Below are 20722 nucleotides of genomic sequence, written 5' to 3'. Positions count from 1 at the left end.
TAAAATGTCTGAGCGCAGAGCCATGATAGCAGGAAAAAATGAGTAATGGACAGATGATGGCAGAAGACGAGAAAGACAAGTACTTACTTCCCTGTTTATCCGAATCTAAAAGATCCCAGACACAGAGAAAGAGGGATGGGTGAAAAAAGAGAGAGAAAAGAAACAAAGAGAGACAGGATAATTTAGCTGATTAGAGAAAAGAGGAAAGAAATAAAGATGTCAGAAGTCAAATTCTTAATCCTGACCACCAACAGTGAGGAACTCACTTCAAACTGCCTGCAAATTACAGTTCAGAGTTGCCATGCACAGTCTGAGAAAATAAAATCAAATAGTTGATTGTACTCTTTCATGTTTAAAACAATGCATAGTAAAAATAACCTAGTATAACAATGATTTTGCCATTCACAATGACATATTTATATTTCATACAGACTAAAGACCTTTCCAAACTGAGCACGGAAAAGCAAAATGAATATCGGACGTGATTACGCGCCGGAATAAAACAATAGATTTATATGGATGCTTCCACATAGACCTCGAACATTTGCAAATCTTTTCAGTTTCGCAAAGCGAAATCACGGACAGTCCAATAAGATTTGAGCTGTGATCACGTGACCGGAGCAGCTGCTGTTTCACAAAAGGGTGAAAGTGGTGGCGCTGTTTCCAATACCAGTGTAAACAAACACAGAAGGAGAGTATCCCGGATAAGAGAAGAGAGTGGATGCTGAGTTCTTGTTATCGTTGGTATTTGAGAACAGATTTATTCTCACACATTCTTTATATGGAATAAGATTTCTATCAATTCTCCACTGATTTATGTGATCCGTAGAGCGCCGTCCATTTTCTTCAATGTGCGCGAGTGTTATGAGTCGGAGCGCGTTCACTCTTTTTCTACACATGAAATATGAAAGCAAATAGACATGATTATGACAATATATTTTCTGTATGTGTTTTGTATGCAGCTCATGGTACTTTTATAGCAATAAAGGATGCTTATTGATGACAAATATTAGCAGTGTAGCAGCAAATGTGCCTGCTTATTTTTCAAAATCAACTATAGATCACGACTGGAAGATATTACAAGCACTGGTTGGTGGTTTAAAATGGGTAAGCAAATACATTAATAATTACATACATTTTAAAGTTTAGTTTGACACTAATTGTACTTCTAATTATATTTTAGGATGTAGCCTATTCTTGTAAGTATTACTGATAGTTTGTGTTTCTAGTGTAGAACAAAACTTTGTTTATCTTAATTTAATGCTGTGTATTGAGCAGTGGACAATGTTAAATCCATAGATGAGATACATATCTGAGGAAATATGCATTGTTCATCGTAATTGGTTGGAATTAGCAGAAGGTGAACAATCGTTTCGCGCTCGGTTTCGTATCAAGCTCAGTGTGGGAATGCCTTAAGGCTAAGCATTTTAGGCAGCTTGAACTTTCAATTCAATTTGCAGTCAAATTTGAAAACTATTCTTAATGTATATAAATCTGTAGAAATGTAAAGGTACCAGAAATCTTTAACCGGTTAGGGCATCTTCCATCAAATTCTGTGCAAAGCACTGCCACATCAGAGCCACAATCCATACTGTCTTTGTCACTAAACGTGAACTGTTTTCTGTGACCAAATACAACTTACGTGATATCTTGTGGTATCTTTTCATTGTAAGTAATGTATAAATACATGTATTACTTTTTAAATATGGAGTTCATTACGCTGGAAATTGGTCAATCATTTTCTACAAGATTATAAAACATACATAACAAATCTGAATGAAGCTTGCATGAAGATTCTCTTGTATATTTGTTTAAGCAGTCCGAGCTAATCTTTCTTATGGTATGCTGTAAATGTCAGTGTTGATAGTTTTATTATGTTTTTTTTGCTTTCAAAACATAGATTTGCCAAAAACAGTACATTAAATATTAGATGACAAATTTTTAGAAGCAATCTTTTGGTGAGCATGCTAAATTTAATTAAGTAGAGAAAATAAATTGAAAATTTGAAAATGGTGAATCACCATTGAGGAGGAGAGAAAATCAAGGTGAAGTGACACTTCTTTGCATTTTAGTCTCAGACCCCTATAATCAGAGCCCATTTCTCATGACCCAAAACCTGCCACTCAAGCACAGCAGCAGCAGAAAATACTGATTCAGGTCAGTTCATTCTGAAAGCGCTTATCAGAACAACAGCTCCTAAGACGCTTCAGCCTTGAATAGAAATAAATGTTATTCAAACATATAATAGAAACCTGTAGAGCCGTAAAAAAAAAAAGGTTAGTTGTGAGATCTTTAGAGTCCTTCACACTGCAGAGGTTTCGATTGCTCAATTCCACAGCATAACCTTCCCACCAAAAGATGACAAAAATGGCTTTACTGAGATTCCAGCAGATATAGTAAAAAAAAAACTAATGCTTCTTATGTGGGGCAAAAATGTCTGTTTGAAAGCCGTTATCCATCAAATGGTTAGGATTAGGAGCAAAGTGTTCAGAATCTGCCTGACAAGAAAGTGTCTCATATCTAAGATCTGAGCTAACAAATCTTTCTGGGAAAAGAGAAGACACGTCTGCACTAAAACCAGACGTGTGGCAGGTTGTTAGGGAGGCAGGACAATGCAGTCAAATGAGAGCATAACAAACAGCTGTAATATTAAAAAATACAGAAAAAAAGGTTTGTGTAGAAAGTTTCAAAACCAGACAGCAAAGTCATCAATGGACAAATCTCTTAGCGAGAAAAGGAATTACCATATAAGCCATATGAACGTGTTAACCTTCACTGAAAGAAAGAGTTATTTGAAGGCAACATGCCCAGAGATGGAGGTGTGAACAAAGAAGTGAAAAACAGAAAAACTTACATCGATGTAATTTGCATTGACGTAGTCTGAGTTAGGATCAGCCAGCAGAGAATGCATTTTCACACGGTGACGGTCTTCTGTTTGGGATTGAAAATGAAGAAAAATGCTAGTCAGTGATGATAAAAATAAAAATAATAATAATAATAAATCTGTTTTCCAAATCCTGATGAGCCACCTACAGTAGGTAGGCTGTGATACCTGTGCTCTATTTGTAACTCATTTACTGTTGTAACCCAGTATTTGTGATATAATCATTACTCTCAAGAACACTTACGACCCAGAATGGTGCCGTGTCGGCCCTTGGTTTTGTCCTTATTTTCTTTTATGTCCCAGCCATCGAAAAAACTCTGCAGACACAAAAGCAGAAACATGACTGTGGTGTACTGGACACAATACACACTAACATTCATAAAGATATTAGTAGATACAGTAAATATGCATTACATTTATCAAAAGTGACAAAATATTTTATAATGTTATAAAATAATTATCTTTTAAAAAAAAAATCTGTTCTTATTAACATTCCTCTGAATTTCTCAAATAATCAAAAAAAAAAATAAAAAAACAGGAGTTACGTTGTCACACTACGCTGTTGGAAGAAACAATGAAGACGCGAAATGGCATTAAGAGTCTTTAATAAATAGAATTACAGGGCATAATCCACATCAGGAACTGGAGCAAACACACATACACATACAACAAAGAAGACCCGACAAGCACAGACTGAACAGACCGGGACTTAATTATCAGAATATCTTATTGTCGTATCATATAGGCTTTAGTCAACCAAACATAGCTACACTGCTTAATTTAAGTAGCCCGTACAATCTGTGGCATGCAGCCTGAGTCTGGGGGTATTCGACGTGTTTATTCCAAGTACATAATTTTGTGATGTGGATATTTATTTATTTATTTTATTTTTTTTCTCTTGCAGAAAGCGCATTAAGTAAAAAGCTTGTTTTATTTAAATGCATCGTGAATATGGAAACGTATGGATTCGTGCTGAATGAGAGAGGCTGTGTGAGAACAGTGCCATATGCTGTCAGTTTCTCTTTAAATTAATTTTGGCTTGTTTAGAAACTTATATTTTCCATTCTTGTTCTGTTCCTAATGCCGTTAAATTTAAAGGATATGTTGTGGAGTGAGGAGAAGTAAAATAGCCTGTATTCTAGTACCCTTTCAGTCGGTCACGTTCGACGTTACGTCACTGGTGTTGGTGTGACGGCGCGATTCAGCGGTTCGTTGTGGGTTTCCGGCGAAAGCTCCCGCGTTCCCCTGAGCGCTTCAACAACTCTGAAAGAGCAAATTTCTTTCACAAAAGAGATACGGGCCGATTTGCATCTTTTTAAAGGTGTCATTTCGCCCGTGTGTTTCTGGGTGCGGTCGATACATCGCTCCTCGTGACGGCCACGATCGTTGTATCACGTGTCTGGGCTTCCAGCATGCTGAGACTGCGTTCGTGGATGGCTCATGTTCTCATTGCGGGGACATGACCATCTCGGCATTGAGATCGAGACTCGATTACCTTAAAAGGTATATGCCAAACCCCGTTCTAGCTCTTCTTCTCATAAGAGGGCTACTTCGGCTGGTGGCCAGGGTGATCTGAGGGTTACTGTGTGGGCTTCCCCGACGAGCCAACCTCCTCGGGCCACACCCCCCTCACATACGTCGCAGCTGGTCGAGTTTCCGGATGAGTTTGCTGGACCCTCTCAGGCTCCTGACATCTCATTCGGGGCTCGCGTATGTTGATCGCCGCATCACAAGGCGGGCTTGAGTCCTTGGGAGATGATGATTCGGCTGCGTTGCCTACCTCGGGAGTGCCAGCGTTGTCCGAGTCCGATCCCGAGCTGACGGCCGTGCTTTCCCGGGCAGCGGAGAGCATCGGGCTTGAGTGGAATCCTCTGCCCTGTCCCAAGCGCTCGAGGCTGGATGATTGGTTCCTAGGGGCTGCTCATGCGGATTGCCAGCACCCCCCTCTGGTTACTTTCTTCCCGGAAGTGCACCAGGAAGTAACCATTTCATGGAAGGCACCTTTAACTGCCCGAAACCGTTCTGGTACTTCCTCCGCCTTCACTGCCCTCGATGGCGGGGCGGCCAAGGGGTATGCTGGGATTCCCCCGGTGAAGCGTTCTGTTGCGATGCAACTGTGTCCACAGAGCGCCTCTGCTTGGCGTGGCGGTCCCAAGCTGCCCTCCAAGGCCTGTAAGTTCTCATCCACGCTTGTGGCCAAGGCTTACAGAGCTGCGGGCCAGGTCGCTTCTGCCCTACATGCCATGGCCTCACATCAGGTCTATCAGGCCAAGCTTCTCCATCAGCTGCACGAAGGCAGTGCTGACCCAGGGGTTTTGCAAGAGGCGCGCACTGCTACCGACCTCGCTCTCCAGGCGACGAAGGTCACTGCGCGCTCCTTGGGTCAGGTGAAGTCCACTTTGGTGGTCCAGGAGTGCCACCTATGGCTTAACCTGGCAGACATGAGGGAGTCTGATCGGGCTCAGCTCCTCAACTCCCCGGTCTCCCGGGATGGCCTCTTCGGCCACGCGGTAGAGAGCTTTGCCCAGCAGTTCTCTGCCACCCAGAAGCAGTCTGAGGCCATCAGACACATCCTGCCCTGGCGGCTCACTGCTGTCTCCACCCCGCCGCCGGCGCAGCTGCCTCAGCCTGCTTCACCCCGGCCCCACCGAGGAGATGGCCGCAGAAGGGTGGTGCAACGCGTCTCTGCCCCTAAGCATGCCAAACGCCAGGCCAAGCAGCGTTCCTGAGAGGGGCGACCCGGAGTTGGAGACGTCAGCTCATCAGGAGATGGTAGCAGGACCACTCCTTCCCCTGGAGGAGGGCCGGGGGAGAATCCTTTGTTCTCGTTTTTTTTTTTTGTTCCGCCACTGGCCCTGCGGCCGGTGGTACCCAAACCTTCACTAAAAGAGCTGTTTCCTCTACCTCCGGGTCCCAAGAGGCCACGAACGACAGTTGGCAACGTACTTCCTCGCCGCTCTCGTTCACCTCTCCCCTGGTCAGTTTCCATGCAAAGCCGGCTCAAGAACGCTTCGCCTTCTCATGCCCTCTTTGCTACTTGGAGTCAGACGAGTGCCCGCACTCCGCCCCCGCTAAGGGATGCTATGCCTTAGCGGGGGATTTGGAGATTTCATGTCTCCATTCTTCATCGACACAGACCGTTTCTTCGGTTTGCTTTCGAGGGGCAGGCATATCAGTAGAAGGTTCTCCCATTCGGGTTGGCCGTGTCTCCCCGTGTCTTTACGAAGGTCGCGGAGGGAGCCCTGGTTCCTCTCAGGGTGTCCGTATCCTCAACTACCTCGACGACTGGCTGATCCTAGCTCACTCTCGAGAGCGGTTGTGCGAGCACAGGGATCTGGTGCTCAGACACCTTGCCCGACTGGGTCTTCAGGTCAACTGGGAAAAGAGCAAGCTCTCCCCTGTGCAGAGGATCTCTCTGGAAATAGGAAAATAGACTCGGTCTGGAAATAGACTCGGTCGCCATGTTCGCGCGGCTTACGAACGAGTGCGCGCAGTCACTGCTGAATTGCCTGAGACAATTTGAGGGCAAGAGAGCGGTTTCACTGAAACTGTTTCAGAGGCTCCTGGGGCATATGGCGTCCGTGGCGAGGGTCATACCGCTCGGGGTACTCCATATGAGACCGCTTCAGCATTGGCTTCACGACCGACTCCCGAGATGGGCATGGCAACAGGGCACGCTCCGAGTGACCATCACTCCGGTCTGCCGCCGATACTTCACCCCGTGGTTGGACCCCTGAAACGGTGTCCAGACATGTTGTTGTGTCAACAGATGCCTCTGAAACGGGCTGGGGTGCCATGTGCAACGGGCATGCTGTGTCGGGCTCCTGGACAGGACCCTGACTTCCGTGGCATGTCAATTGCCTCTAGTTGCTAGCAGTACGGCTTGCTCCGCACCGCTTCAGGGCCCTGCTGAAGGACAAGCACGTTCTGGTCAACACTGTGACCGTAGTGTACATCAACCGTCAGGGTGGTCTACGCTCCCGCCGCATGTCGCAATTCGCTCGCCATATCCTCTTTTGGAGTCACAAGCATCTGAGGTCGCTTCGTGCCATTCACATTCCGGGCAGGCTCAATCGTGCAGCCGACGAGCTCTCACGGCAGCAGTCTCGCCCCGGGGAATGGAGACTTCACCCCCAGTCGGTTCAGCTGATTTGGGAACAATTCGGAGACGCTCAGGTAGACCTGTTTGCCTTTCCAGAAAATTCCCACTGCCAGTTGTTTTTCTCCCTGACCGAGGGCACTCTCTGCACGGCCGTCCTGGCACACAGCTGGCCGCTGGGCCTGCGCAGCCGACGAGCTCTCACGGCAGCAGTCTCGCCCCGGGGAATGGAGACTTCACCCCCAGTCGGTTCAGCTGATTTGGGAACAATTCGGAGACGCTCAGGTAGACCTGTTTGCCTTTCCAGAAAATTCCCACTGCCAGTTGTTTTTCTCCCTGACCGAGGGCACTCTCTGCACGGCCGTCCTGGCACACAGCTGGCCGCTGGGCCTGCGCAAGTATGCGTTTCCACCAGTGAGCCTTCTTGCACAGATGTTGTGCAAGATCAGGGATGACGAGGAGCAGGTCCTCATGGTTGCGCCTTTTTGGCCCGGCCGGAACTGGTTCCCCGAACTTGTACCCCTTGCGACAGCCCCTCCCTGGCCAATTCCTCTGAGGAACGACCTTCTTTCTAAGAGACGGGGCACCCTCTGGCACCCACGTCCCGATCTGTGGAACCTACATGTGTGGGTCCTGGACAGGTCACGGAAGGTTTAGGTACCTTGCCACCACAGGTGTCAGCTACCATCACTTCAGCTAGAGCCATGTCCACCAGAAACGCCTATGCTTTGAAGTGGAACCTCTTCGTCACTTCGTGTTCTTCACGGCGTGAGGACCCCTGGAAATGTCCGATTGGGTCAGTGCTTTCCTTTCTTCAGGAGGGGTTGGAACGAAGGCTATCTCCTTCCACCCTGAAGGTCTATGTGGCCGCCATTTCGGCTCACCATGACCCTGTTGAAGGTAAGTCTCTGGGGAGGCACGATCTGATCATCAGGTTCCTGAGAGGAGCAAGGAGGCTCAATCCGGCTCGCCTTCAGCAAGTCCCCTCTTGGGACCTTGCAGTGGTTCTATCGGCACTGCAGAGGGCTCCCTTCGAACCCTTGCTCTCAGTTGAGCTAAAGTTTTTATCTTTGAAAACTGCACTCCTGACGGCTTTGGCTTCGGTGAAGAGGGTCGGGGACCTGCAGGCATTTTCAGTTGACGAAGCGTGCCTGGAATTCGGGCCGGCTAACTTTTATGTTATCTTGAGACCCCGGCCTGGGTACGTGCCCAAAGTTCCCACCACTCCTTTTAGGGATCAGGTGGTGAACTTGCAAGAGCTGCCCCTGGAGGAGGCAGACCCAGCCCTGGCACTGCTCTGTCCAGTACGTGCGCTCCGCACCTACGTGGACAGAACTCAATGCCTTAGGACCTCAGACCAGCTCTCTGTCTGTTACGGAGGCCAGCAGAAGGGAAAGGCTGTCTCCAAGCAGAGGTTATCCCACTGGATAGTGGATGCTATTGTCCTGGCTTATCAGGCTCAAGACCTGCCATGCCCCCTAGGGGTGAGAGCTCACTCAACTAGGAGTGTAGCTACCTCCTGGGCGCTGGCGCATGGCGCCTCGCTAACAGACATCTGTAGAGCTGCGGGCTGGGCGACACCTAACACATTTGCGAGATTTTATAATCTCAGTGTAGAGTCCGTGTCCTGCTGGGTACTCACCCCTTCGGGCCAGTAAGGACCTGCTCGGTGTCAATCCGCTTGCTGCGCCATTCCACTCCGCGGACTGGATGCATGCGCTATTCCCCTCAGGTGAGTTCCTCAGTCAGAACCTGGGTTCCTCCAGCACTGTTAATGTCCAACACTTGTGTACATTCCCCTTTGGTCAGCCCTGTGTGGGACTAGGTGCCTCCATGTGGTGTGATTCCCCTTTTCTGGGTAATCCCACGTGTGTATGTCCACAGTAAGTCTCTCCGCAGCATGTGTCTTTCCCTTGGCAAGCCCCTTGCCAGCTCTGTCGTTGAAACGTCCACCCTGCGGGCTGGGTACCTCAGAGTTCTTATGTATCACCACTTTGGTAGATACCTGCCTTCTGTAAGTCCTCCCACGGGCAGGCAGCCTGCTAGCATATGTCCAGCTGGAATATGCTACCCAGTGTATTCGGTGTAAGCTATAGGTCCTCACTCGTGCTGTCCTCACGACAGGGTGCTATCACTCACATGGGTCGCTGGAAGACAGCCATGTGGCATTTTGTAAGGGACCCCATTCGTAACGTCGAATGTGACCGACTGAAAGGGAACATCTTGGTTATGTATGTAACCCTCGTTCCCTGAAGGAGGGAACGGAGACGTTACGTCCCCTTGCCACATCGCTGTTCCGCTGAACGGCCGGGTCACTGGCTCGGCTCCTCAGCAAAGACTTTAATGCGAGTTGCTCGCGTTGCTCTTTATATATCCGCTCTGCGGGGCGGAGCTCGCGATGCAAATCCTGCAGACCAAGGTACTTTGTGTACCATTGGCTCATTTTGTACCACTCGAAGGTGATTGGGCTCTCGGGCGAGATCCCATTCGTAACGTCTCCGTTCCCTCCTTCAGGGAACGAGGGTTACATACATAACCAAGACATTATTGTGTTTACTGTTTGTTCATTATAACATTCTGCATTATTTACCAGTATTATTTCTGAATGATGCGGTTTGTGCTCCTTACTCCTTATTAACCCCCATCCCCCCAACAATACTCACTGTTATTTAACTAACCAGATGTTTATGTATGTGTGTATTCTTAAGATTCGCTCGACTTGATTGCATTTACATGGTACATGGGTCATGACACTTTAGAAAAAAAAGAGCACACGCTTAAAAAAAGTTTAAACCACTAATATACATTTTAGATAAGGCTATGCTATATGTAGTGTTATTACAAACAGCAACCTAAAAAACTACAATATAACATTAAGGCTTACATACTGGCATCTAAATATGATTTTACAATTGTATACTATATAGTAGACCTACCACATCACCCTGTGTCAACTAAATGTATAGGCTAATGAGCAGCAATAAACTATATTTCAGCACTTTAGAATGCCTAGTCATATATGTCTGTGGATATTTTGGTGAAAGTAACTCAAAATGAACTCAAAAGTACTGTAACTCATTACATTTCAGAGACAATAATATTGTAAGGTAACTAATTACTTTCAAAAGACAGTAACTAGTAAAATATAATGTATGGCATTTTGAAAGTAACTTTTAATTGAAGCTATCAGTGTGCAATGCATTAATAATGAATGCCTACCATGCTTTTTCGTCATCATTTGGGGTTTTGATGTGATTTGTGCAGCACACATTTAACGGCATACATTGTGAAATTACATTGTGTGCTGTGCATCTGTCACCTAAACAAAAACAGTTACTGCTTATTTATTTATTTTGAATGTGATAATAACACATTTTTTTTAATAATGTAATAAAAGTGTTGTAATTACTCTGTCAAAAGCAAGAAAAGCATGAAGCTGATAGTTTTAAGTGGCATCTGTGTGCATGTATGTGTTGAGCATTGAGCACTGCCTGTGTACTCCAGCTGTCTAAGTGCTTTCTAATGCCATGTAGTTTTCAAGTTAATGTGTGACAGCTGTTTAGCACACATTCCCCCAAAAAAGCAGGTGAAGCGTAGCACCTGGCAATTACATCTAAATGGCTGTAATTTAAAAAAGACCCCCCAAAATATGTGCAAGTAACGTTTTCCCACTCATCCATTAAGTCCCCTTCACTCTTACATTTTATCAAGTCAGACACAGTTAACAGAGCAGAAGCTTTATCAGGATGCTGATGTTAATTTCCTGTTGGTCACAGAGCGCTTTTTTTTTTTTTCAGGAGTGTGTGAGAGTTTTATTTTGTTCTAAAACCAAAATGAATCCAAGATGGAGGCTTGAATGAGTTTTTTTTTACAGATTCAACTTATCTTTATAGTAAAAAATACATATATTGTACTAATTAAATAATAATAATATATCAAATGTATTTTTTTTTTAATCTTTAGAATATACTGACAAACACTTTGAAAATGCATGTGGTATAGAGCAGTGTTGGAGGTAATGCATTATAAGTAAGTAGTGTCTGTGAAGCAGGGTGGAACACCGTAGAGTGTCCCATTTGAAAAATGATATGATGCCCCCTTCTGCACCGTCTGTAAGGGCAGCATTCAGGCCACAGCTGAACGGGATATTAAATGAGTTCTGATTGGCTGTGATTGTCACTTCACTCTGCATTTGCTTTCAGTGTGGACAGAAAAAAAAAAAAAAACACTTAATGCTGGATACTTTGTGTGGTTAGGACGTAGTTTTTGTATTTTTCTGATTTCTGTAGTTCAACCTCCCTTTCAATTACCATCTCTCTCTCTCTCTTTCTCCCTCTCTCTCTCTCTCCTCTCTCTCTCTCTCTCTCTCTCTCCCTCTATCCATAAGTCCTCTTGTCACTGAAGCTGCTACATAGCGTGGCATTCTCAACAAAGACTTCCATTCTTTCTTCCTCATCCAAATCACATAATCAATACTTCTGTCTCCACCTCAATACATTTCTCTTTCAGATAGCGACTCTTTGATCTCCAAAGTTATCCAGAAACTATAATAAATAAATAAATCCTGAGCAAGATCGTTCTGATTTGAAACATCATTTTGAGGCTGATGGATTTTCCATACTCAGGTGTCCTATGAAGGCCGTATAGGTCACGGTTTGTGTGAACTCTCCGAAGATCCATGTTGGTACGAATCATTCATCATAAACTGCAAAAGTAAACTGTGATTAATGATACGTAGTTCTTAGTCAGTAAATTTCATTTTTTTTTTTTTACTAAAAAGGCTGGAGGGCCAAAACGCCAAAACGAAACGAAAGCAAAAGATGCATTTTAAATGGAAATGTATTCATGTGGACAAGGCTTGAGGAATTGCAAAATGTAGCAACAAACTGCTAAGTCGGCAACACTGTAGGCTACCCAGGCATTTTTAGCTTCTGCTGTTAAATGTCACTAGCCCTTCCACTTTCCTGTGGCCTACAGCTAAAGCAGCTGAAGCAAGCATGAAGCTGCTTCTACTTGCAACACAGGTCCACACATTTCCGTATATCCATCCTCTTACTTCTAACCCCCTTATTTCCTTTCAGTGGCTTCTAACTCCAGTAGCAAACAGTAGCATGAGGCTGCCACTTGAAGCAAGTGCGAATCTGCTTCCGCTCGCAACACAGGCCCTCACATCTCTAACTTTCCTCCTGCTACTTCTTACCTTTTTTTTTTTTCGCACCCGCTCCTAGAGCCGTTCCAAGCATGAGCTTGCCTCCGCTTATGGCACAGGCCCCGACACCCGCCATTCCCCACCCCCTTTTTTTTTTCTTCAGTGTTCACTCCCTGAGCAGTCCCAAGCATGCGCATGCCTCCGCTTATGGCACATGCCCCGGTGCCCGCCATTCCTCCTCTCTTCCCCCTCTTTCTTCTACTCCTGGAGCCGTCCTAAGTGTGAGCATGCCTCCGCAAACAGTTCAGGCAGCTTTCTTTCCTCATACTCGCATGCTCGCCCTTCCTTCTCTTTATCTTCCACCACACACCTACCCATCCCTCTGAACCCTTTGCCTTGGAACCACCCCTTGTAGCCAGCAACATCAGGTGACAGATTTTGTCAGAAGGCAAAGGCATTCAAGATCAACGTGCAGTCAAACCGATTCCATATCAAAGAAGCTCACCGAACCCTCATCAGCCAACCCTTTTAATGCCAGTCCAACCCTGTTCACTCGAACTCTTGACCCCCACCATAGCTAACCCGCTTTAACATCCCCTAATCCATCAATAACGGCCCATCCCCACTCCAGCCATCCCAGCAGCATCCCGGTCCCAGCAGGAGCCTTATCTAGTTTCCACACTGCTGTGCCCGCTCCCACGGGAGCCTTTTCTGTATTTCCCCACTGCCGCTGCAGTTCCCGCTCCTACAGGAGCTCTTTCATATCTCCCCACTGCCTCAGCAGTGCCTGCTGCCACAGGAGCCTCTATCTGTATTACTCCACTGCCGCAGCAGTGTCCTCTCCTGCATGAGCCTGTTCTGTATTTCTCTACTGCCGCAGCAGTGTCCACTTCCGCAGGAGCCTCTATCTGTATTTCCCCACTGCCACAGCAGTGTCTGCTCCCGCAGGAGCCTCTATCTGTATTTCCCCACTGCTGCAGCAGTGTCTGCTCCCGCAGGAGCCTTATCTGTATTTCCCCACTGCCACAGCAGTGTCTGCTCCCGCAGGAGCCTTATCTGTATTTCCCCACTGCCACAGCAGTGTCTGCTCCCGCAGGAGCCTCTATCTGTATTTCCCCACTGCCACAGCAGTGTCTGCTCCCGCAGGAGCCTTATCTGTATTTCCCCACTGCCACAGCAGTGTCTGCTCCCGCAGGAGCCTTATCTGTATTTCCCCACTGCTGCAGCAGTGTCTGCTCCCGCAGGAGCCTCTATCTGTATTTCCCCACTGCTGCAGCAGTGTCTGCTCCCGCAGGAGCCTTATCTGTATTTCCCCACTGCTGCAGCAGTGTATGCTCCCTCAGGAGCCTCTATCTGTATTTCCCCACTGCTGCAGCAGTGTATGCTCTCTCAGGAGCCTCTATCTGTATTTCCCCACTGCCACAGCAGTGTCTGCTCCCGCAGGAGCCTCTATCTGTATTTCCCCACTGCTGCAGCAGTGTCTGCTCCCGCAGGAGCCTCTATCTGTATTTCCCCACTGCCACAGCAGTGTCTGCTCCCGCAGGAGCCTCTATCTGTATTTCCCCACTGCTGCAGCAGTGTATGCTCCCTCAGGAGCCTCTATCTGTATTTCCCCACTGCCACAGCAGTGTATGCTCCCGCAGGAGCCTCTATCTGTATTTCCCCACTGCTGCAGCAGTGTCTGCTCCCTCAGGAGCCTCTATCTGTATTTCCCCACTGCCACAGCAGTGTCTGCTCCCGCAGGAGCCTCTATCTGTATTTCCCCACTGCTGCAGCAGTGTATGCTCCCTCAGGAGCCTCTATCTGTATTTCCCCACTGCTGCAGCAGTGTATGCTCCCTCAGGAGCCTCTATCTGTATTTCCCCACTGCTGCAGCAGTGTATGCTCCCTCAGGAGCCTCTATCTGTATTTCCCCACTGCCACAGCAGTGTCTGCTCCCGCAGGAGCCTCTATCTGTATTTCCCCACTGCTGCAGCAGTGTATGCTCCCTCAGGAGCCTCTATCTGTATTTCCCCACTGCCACAGCAGTGTCTGCTCCCGCAGGAGCCTTATCTGTTCCAACCCCCTCAAGCCCCCCTTTACTTTACGCTTAAGTACACTTAATTTTTTGCAAGGAACTGCTGGTACACACACTCTGGAATTACATATATTAGAAAATTGTCTACATATAAAAAAATCAATCCTGAACTCACAATAACAAAGTTCTGGATTCTTGTGGCTGTAAACAATAAAATAACACAAATCCAAACAAGAATGCTGAAAAGATACTTGTGTCAACCAGTCGCTGTGTCTTACAGGTGATGGGCTATTGAGGTCCTAGAGTTTCACAGTCACAGTCCTTTCCAGTGTCAGATTGAAGAGGAAAGGTCTGAAGCATGGATTCTAGAGGAGGGATTCATGTGCCCCGTGGGCTCAGATTAATGACTCCGAAATAATATCTGTATTCTACTGAGAAATCGTGGCGAGTGCAAAGAAGAACTGGAGGTATTATTAATACACAAGTGGAATATTTTGAATGAGAAATGTCTTTTGTGAAGGGCTGATATTAACTTTCATAGAAGAAGGTTTGGCAGCACTCAGATATATTGATTCACATTCTGGAACAAACACACACACACACACACACACACACATATATATATAGTCAGACTGAATATATTTTGAAATATACAATATTGCTGTGATGAAAGCTGTATTTTCTGCATCATTAATCTAGTATTCAGTCTTCAAAAATCATTTTAATATGCTAATATGCTGCTTTAAAAAATTCTGATTGTTATTCATGTTGAAAACAGTTTTTGCGGTTTAATATTCTGGTGTAAAAATCATCACTTTTTCAGGATTTGCTGTAGCATTTATTTTATATATGAATATTTTATAACATTATAAATGTTTTAATGTTACTTTTGATAAATTTAATGCATAATTGAATGCAATAAAAGTAAAATAAAGAAAGAAAGGAAGAAATCTTACAGACATCAAACATGAATATTCGAATGTTTCATGCATGTGAATAATAAACAGTGGTCAAATTACAAAAATAAATAAATAATAAAATAATAATAATAATAATAATAATAATAAAACCTCACATAAAATAATAAGGGAAAACTGCACAAGAGCCCTTTCCCAAGTGTTTTTTTAGATTTCAAACAATACTCAAACAGTACGGTCTAAATGAAATGAATTACATTTTTAGACAGTTAGTTTGGACACTTGACTGGATTTTTTTCCTCCATTCATTTTATGTGTAATTTAAGGTCATAAAAATGTCTAAATATCATCGGGAGCCAATGTAGGTTCTTAAGAACTAATAAAGTTGTGCTTTTTGCAAATAACACTTTTGCATCAAGTTCCAGAAACTCATTCTCCTTCAGTTTCACATTATGCCATGCCACTGTTTTTTAAATCTAACCGAGCAGGCATATACTTGTAAAATTGATTATCAAACCCCCTGTAAACTCAGCAGGCTCTCACCTCATACTCCTGCTTGAAGCCATAGCCCTCTCCTGTCTTCATCTGGTTGATGTGTTGGAGCAGGTCTGCCACTCTCACGGCCGGGTGGAGCTGCCCTGTATGGTACGGAGAGCTTTTCCTCCTGCAGTGTCTTCTGGGAGAACCACCCAGCAGGCTACTGGACTCGTTCACCATGCTGCGCTGCTCATCTGAGGAGCGAGAGGAAGAAGAGAGAGAAAGATAAACACAAGCTGACCCTGGTGCAAAGGGAAGAAGCTACAGCGCGCTCAAAGGTAATGTGTAAATTGCAGCGGGAGTCGCTTCACTGAAGGTGTGAATCGTAACGGCCGAGGGAGTTTGTCTTCCTGATACTGTGAATTGCCGTGGTTGTGCGAGTGTGAATTGAAGTAAAACTGCAGGGGTACAGATGTTAGAAAGGTGTTGTAAGAAGCAGACAAGATATTCTGGTCCAGCTTGATAAAGATGGCCTGCATAGATTTATTTTTTATTAACCATCTGTCTTCCATGTAGTGGCGTTGCCAGATTCTTTAACTGGGGCATGAGCTACGGAGAAATATTACTGTGTCCCAGTAAAATATTACTGATAAATCCTTGTCAGTTTATGGAGATAACCGTATACCAATCGGATAATCATTTTTACCTCATAATATTACTGGGTAACACTTTATTTGATAGTCTACTTTACACAGTCTGCCAACTATAAGTACCTTTGCAACTGGATTTGCAATAACAGATTTCCCAGTGACAGCTTTTGTACCTTTTACTTCTGAGAGTGTATAAATAACTTTGCAAGTACATGTCAACCTGTTCTACTAACCCTAACCATAACCTGACAATCTACTAATATTCTAATAAAAGACTTAGTACACGTAGTTGCAAATTAATGAGAGTTAGTTGACATGTGTTTACAAAGTTACGCAGAATTAGTAGAATGCCTACAATGGACTATTGTAATAAAGTGTAACCATCTTCAGAAATTTATTTTCATTAGGACTATAACACGCAATGCATGATTTCCAAATTAATCACTTTTGAACTAATCAGTCAAAGAGTTTCCAAAAAGTTTGAATAGAGGTCTGCAATCCCATGGGACCTAACCCAACAGAGTGTGGTACAGGACAAGCTTTTAATTGCTGAGAGTGGGTAATTGCTAATAGTGATGAATGTGCAGAAAGTATGAGAAAAAATGACTCCTTGAATATATATATATATATATATATATATATATATATATATATATATATATATATATATATATATATATATATATATATATATATATATTAAGACAAAATAAAAGTTACTTAATTACACTGAACAAAATTATAAATGCAACACATTTGTTTTTGCCCCCATATTTCATGAAGGCAAGGCAAGTTTATTTATATAGCATTTCATACACAATGGTAATTCAAAGTGCTTTACATAAAATAAATTATAATAATCATGAAGAAAAATAATCACAAAAATAAAACAAGCTATTTTTTTAAATAATTGACTTATTTAAAATGAATTTAAAACAGTTAAAAATAGAAAATGAAAGTACATACACTGAATATGCAAAATACAGTGCAATCAGTTCGGACATTGCACGGTGCTCATTCAATAAATGCACAGCTAAACAGATGAGTTTTGAGTCTAGATTTAAAAGTGGCTAATGTTTTAGCACATCTGATCTCTTCTGGAAGCTGATTCCAACTGCAGGCAGCATAGTAACTAAAGGAGGACTCCCCTTGTTTTGTGTGAACCCTTAGTATTTCTAACTGATTTGAGTGGGTCATTTGTTGATTTATAAACGAATAAAAGTACTTTAAAATCAATCCTAAATGTAACTGGAAGCCAGTGTTAGGACCAGAGGACTGGTGTGATCTGCTCAGATTTTCTGGTTCTATATAATTTTGCCTATAAAAGGAAGATTAGATATTGGTATATAATTGCTCAAAATTGTGTTATCAAGATTGCTCTTTTTCAGGAGGGGCTAAACAACTGCAGTTTTTACGGAGTTTGGAAATGAGAACGAAAGAAGTGAGACATTCACCACTTCTAAGAGATCTGCATCTAAACAGTTAAGCACACTTTTGAAAAAAGATGTGGGAAGTGTGTCAAGATAGCAGGTTGACGATTTTAGGTGCTGCACTATTTCTTAAAAATTTTGCTATCAATTGCTTCAAAAATAGACATAGTATATTTTTGATATTGCGGCCAAATCTGTCTGACCTCTGCATTACTTGAGGATGTGCTAATCACCTTCCTGTTATCGATGAGCTGAACTCAAAGATCTAAGACTTTTTCTATGTACACAAAAGGCCTATTTCTCTCAAATATTGTTCACAAATCTGTCTGACTCTGTGGTAGTGAGCACTTCTCCTTTGTGGAGATAACCCATCCACCTCACAGGTGTGGCATATCAAGATGCTGATTAGACAGCATAATTATTGTAAAGATGTGCTTTAGGTTGGCCACAATAAAAGACCACTCTAAAATGTTTTTTTTCATACACCACAATGCCAAAGATGTCGCAAGTTATGAGGGAGCATGCAATTGGCATGCTGACTACAGGAATGTACACCAGAGCTGTTGCCCGTGAATTGAATGTTAATTTTTCTACCATAAGCTGTCTCCAAAGGCGTTTCAGAGAATTTGGCCATACATCCAACCAGCCTCACAGCCGTAGACCAAGTGTAACCACACTAGCCCAGGACCCACTCGAATCGGTTATGACGACGAACTGCAGTCTGATTCAGTTGGGTAGTCCATTTCCATATGGAACTGAGTCTCCACGATAATTCATAAACCATTAAAGACAAATCTACTGTGAGCTCTGAGGTTGTTAAGCAATGGTTTTGCTTTTGCTGAAGCCATCTGTATGCATTATTACATCTTGTTTTTAAAATAATTGTGTTTGACAGCAAAATTTGGGGTGACAGCAAAATTACATAATTGAAAAATAAAAATAATAGAATATAATATAATAGAATAAAACAAAATAGAATAGAATAGAATAGAATAGGCAAGTACATGGCATAAGCAGAGATATCTGGAGACAGGCAAAGAGCCAGCGCTCTCATTTTACTGGCACTCAATAACACTCATCTGTTCCAGGAGACGATAAGGAAACTGACTCAAGACTCGGAGAGCAGAGGGAGGACCTGAGGATTTGATAGCAATCTTTCCTTTAAAAGCCACATTAAATTTTCAAAGGAAAGTTAGCATTTGTAAAACTGCATTTTTCCATCTCAAAAATATATCTAAATTACAACCTATGCTCTCAAATGCAGAAACGTTAATTCATGCGTTCATGACCTCAAGGTTAGATTATTGTAATGCTTTATTGGGTGGTTGCTCGGCACGTTTAATAAAAAACTCCACATAGTCCAAAATGCACCAGCTAGATTTCTTACTACAACCAGGATGTATAAGCATATTAGCTCTGTTCTGTCAACACTGCACTGGCTCCCTATCACACATCGTATATGTATTTTGAAAACTTGCTTATTACTTATAAAGCCCTGAATGGTTTAGCACCTCAATATTTGAACGAGCTCTTATTGCACTATAGTCCTCCACGTCCAATGCATTCTCAAAACTCTTGTTGCAGTTTGTCTCAATTTGATAATTCCTCGAATATCAAATCAACGGTGGGCGGAAGATCATTTTCCTACTTAACTCCCAAACTGTGGAATAACCTACCTAACATTGTTCATCTTTATATATGCAGTCGTTAGAGAGAATAATCTAGAGATAGAAGAGTAGTTGGGAGAGAACACAACCCTGAGGAGCTCCAGTGCTGATTATACAGGTGCTGGATGAAAATATTCCCGGCCTCACTAGCTGCTGCCTGTTTGTCAAGAAACTGGTGATCCACTGACAGATGGAGGTGGGCATGGAGTGCTGAGATAGTTTGGGCATAAGGAGGTTTGGAATGATGTTAAAAGCTAAACTGAAGTCCACAAAAAGGATCCTCACATAAGTCCTTGGTCTGTCTAGATGTTGCAGAACATAATGCAGTCCCATTTTGACTGCATCGTCCACAGATCCGTTTGCTCTGTAGGCGAAACTGTAGGGGGTCCAGTAAGGGTCCAGTAATGTACTTCAGGTGGGCCAACACCAGTTTTTCAAATGACTTAACGACCATAGATGTTAGAGCCACAGGCCTGTAGTCATTTAGTTCTGCAATTTGGATTTCTTTGGGATGGGGATTATGTTGGAGTGTTTGAAGCATGAGTGGATGTCGCACAACTCCAGCGATCTGTTGAAGATCTGTGTGAAGATGGGGGCCAGCTGGTCAGGACAGGATTTACAATCTGCCCCAAACTTCACACGTTTGACAAGAGTCCTGTCCTGGACAAATCAATATGCCCATATTCGGTTATAGTCATAGCGCCACCTGCTGGCAACAGGGAGTGTCATGTTTAACACTGTTATGGACTCCTAGCAACATAATAAAATGCATAAACAAGTGTTAAATAGGCTGGCAACATTCTACAAGCATGCTAAAACATGCTAGCAACACTTAGCTAAGTGTTAAAACATGCTATTAATGCAGCGAAGAAGAACATTACTACAATGCTTTGTTGTTGGCGCCCGTACTGCGTTTGAGCTCCGTCACTATATTCTTTTATCAACTATTTTTATCTTAAAAATCAATTTTATACACCATCGTTTCCGTTTATATAACGTGTGAATATATCCTCTATTGTATTCTACAACAAAAACAATCAGAGCGCCTCGTTATCACTAGTTTTATTTTGAGTTCCTGGGTCTGCTATTAGCTTATAGCCCATTAGCATCAGCGGCGTGGTTGCTGCTAACTGCGCTTAAATTGCTAATACTCTATTCACACACATTACCACTGCTGTACTCACTGTTACTTGCTTTAATGGAGGATGAGCTCGAGGCCCTTGGGAAGCAGATTCACGACCTGGAGGTGAGGCAGGCCCAGCTGAGAGAGCGGAGAGCCATGCTGGAATCATCCCGGGCTGACGCTCACAAGTCCAGGGTAAGTATACAGCGTGCTGTTAACAGTCCCACCATGTCTACTCCGTGTGTTTCTCTGCACAGGCCCGGTGCACCCAGGACGCGATCTTCCCAGATGTCCTTCACTCCAGCGCTG

At 44.0% G+C, this 20722-nt stretch overlaps 1 protein-coding gene across 10 annotated transcripts in view; it reads right to left on the bottom strand.

Annotated features, from left to right (window-relative positions):
• LOC132104528 (receptor-type tyrosine-protein phosphatase U-like) overlaps nt 1-20722 on the bottom strand; it is a 281009-nt gene that overhangs the window by 39997 nt on the left and 220290 nt on the right. For 6 of the 10 annotated variants that reach the window (XM_059510079.1, XM_059510070.1, XM_059510071.1 and 3 more), the window contains 4 exons: nt 15610-15797; nt 3129-3201; nt 2855-2931; nt 88-105 (listed from right to left, as the gene is read on the bottom strand). In XM_059510079.1, the coding sequence (XP_059366062.1) occupies nt 88-105; nt 2855-2931; nt 3129-3201; nt 15610-15797 (356 nt within the window). The remainder of the gene's footprint in view (nt 1-87; nt 106-2854; nt 2932-3128; nt 3202-15609; nt 15798-20722) is intronic. The other 4 variants (XM_059510078.1, XM_059510072.1, XM_059510075.1 and 1 more) reach the window with 1 other exon arrangement.

Source organism: Carassius carassius, chromosome 25 (assembly GCF_963082965.1).
Source record: "Carassius carassius chromosome 25, fCarCar2.1, whole genome shotgun sequence".
In the NCBI taxonomy this organism is placed as follows: domain Eukaryota; kingdom Metazoa; phylum Chordata; class Actinopteri; order Cypriniformes; family Cyprinidae; genus Carassius; species Carassius carassius.
Note: the sequence above shows the minus strand (reverse complement) of the source record. Positions and strands in the feature narration are given on the sequence as shown.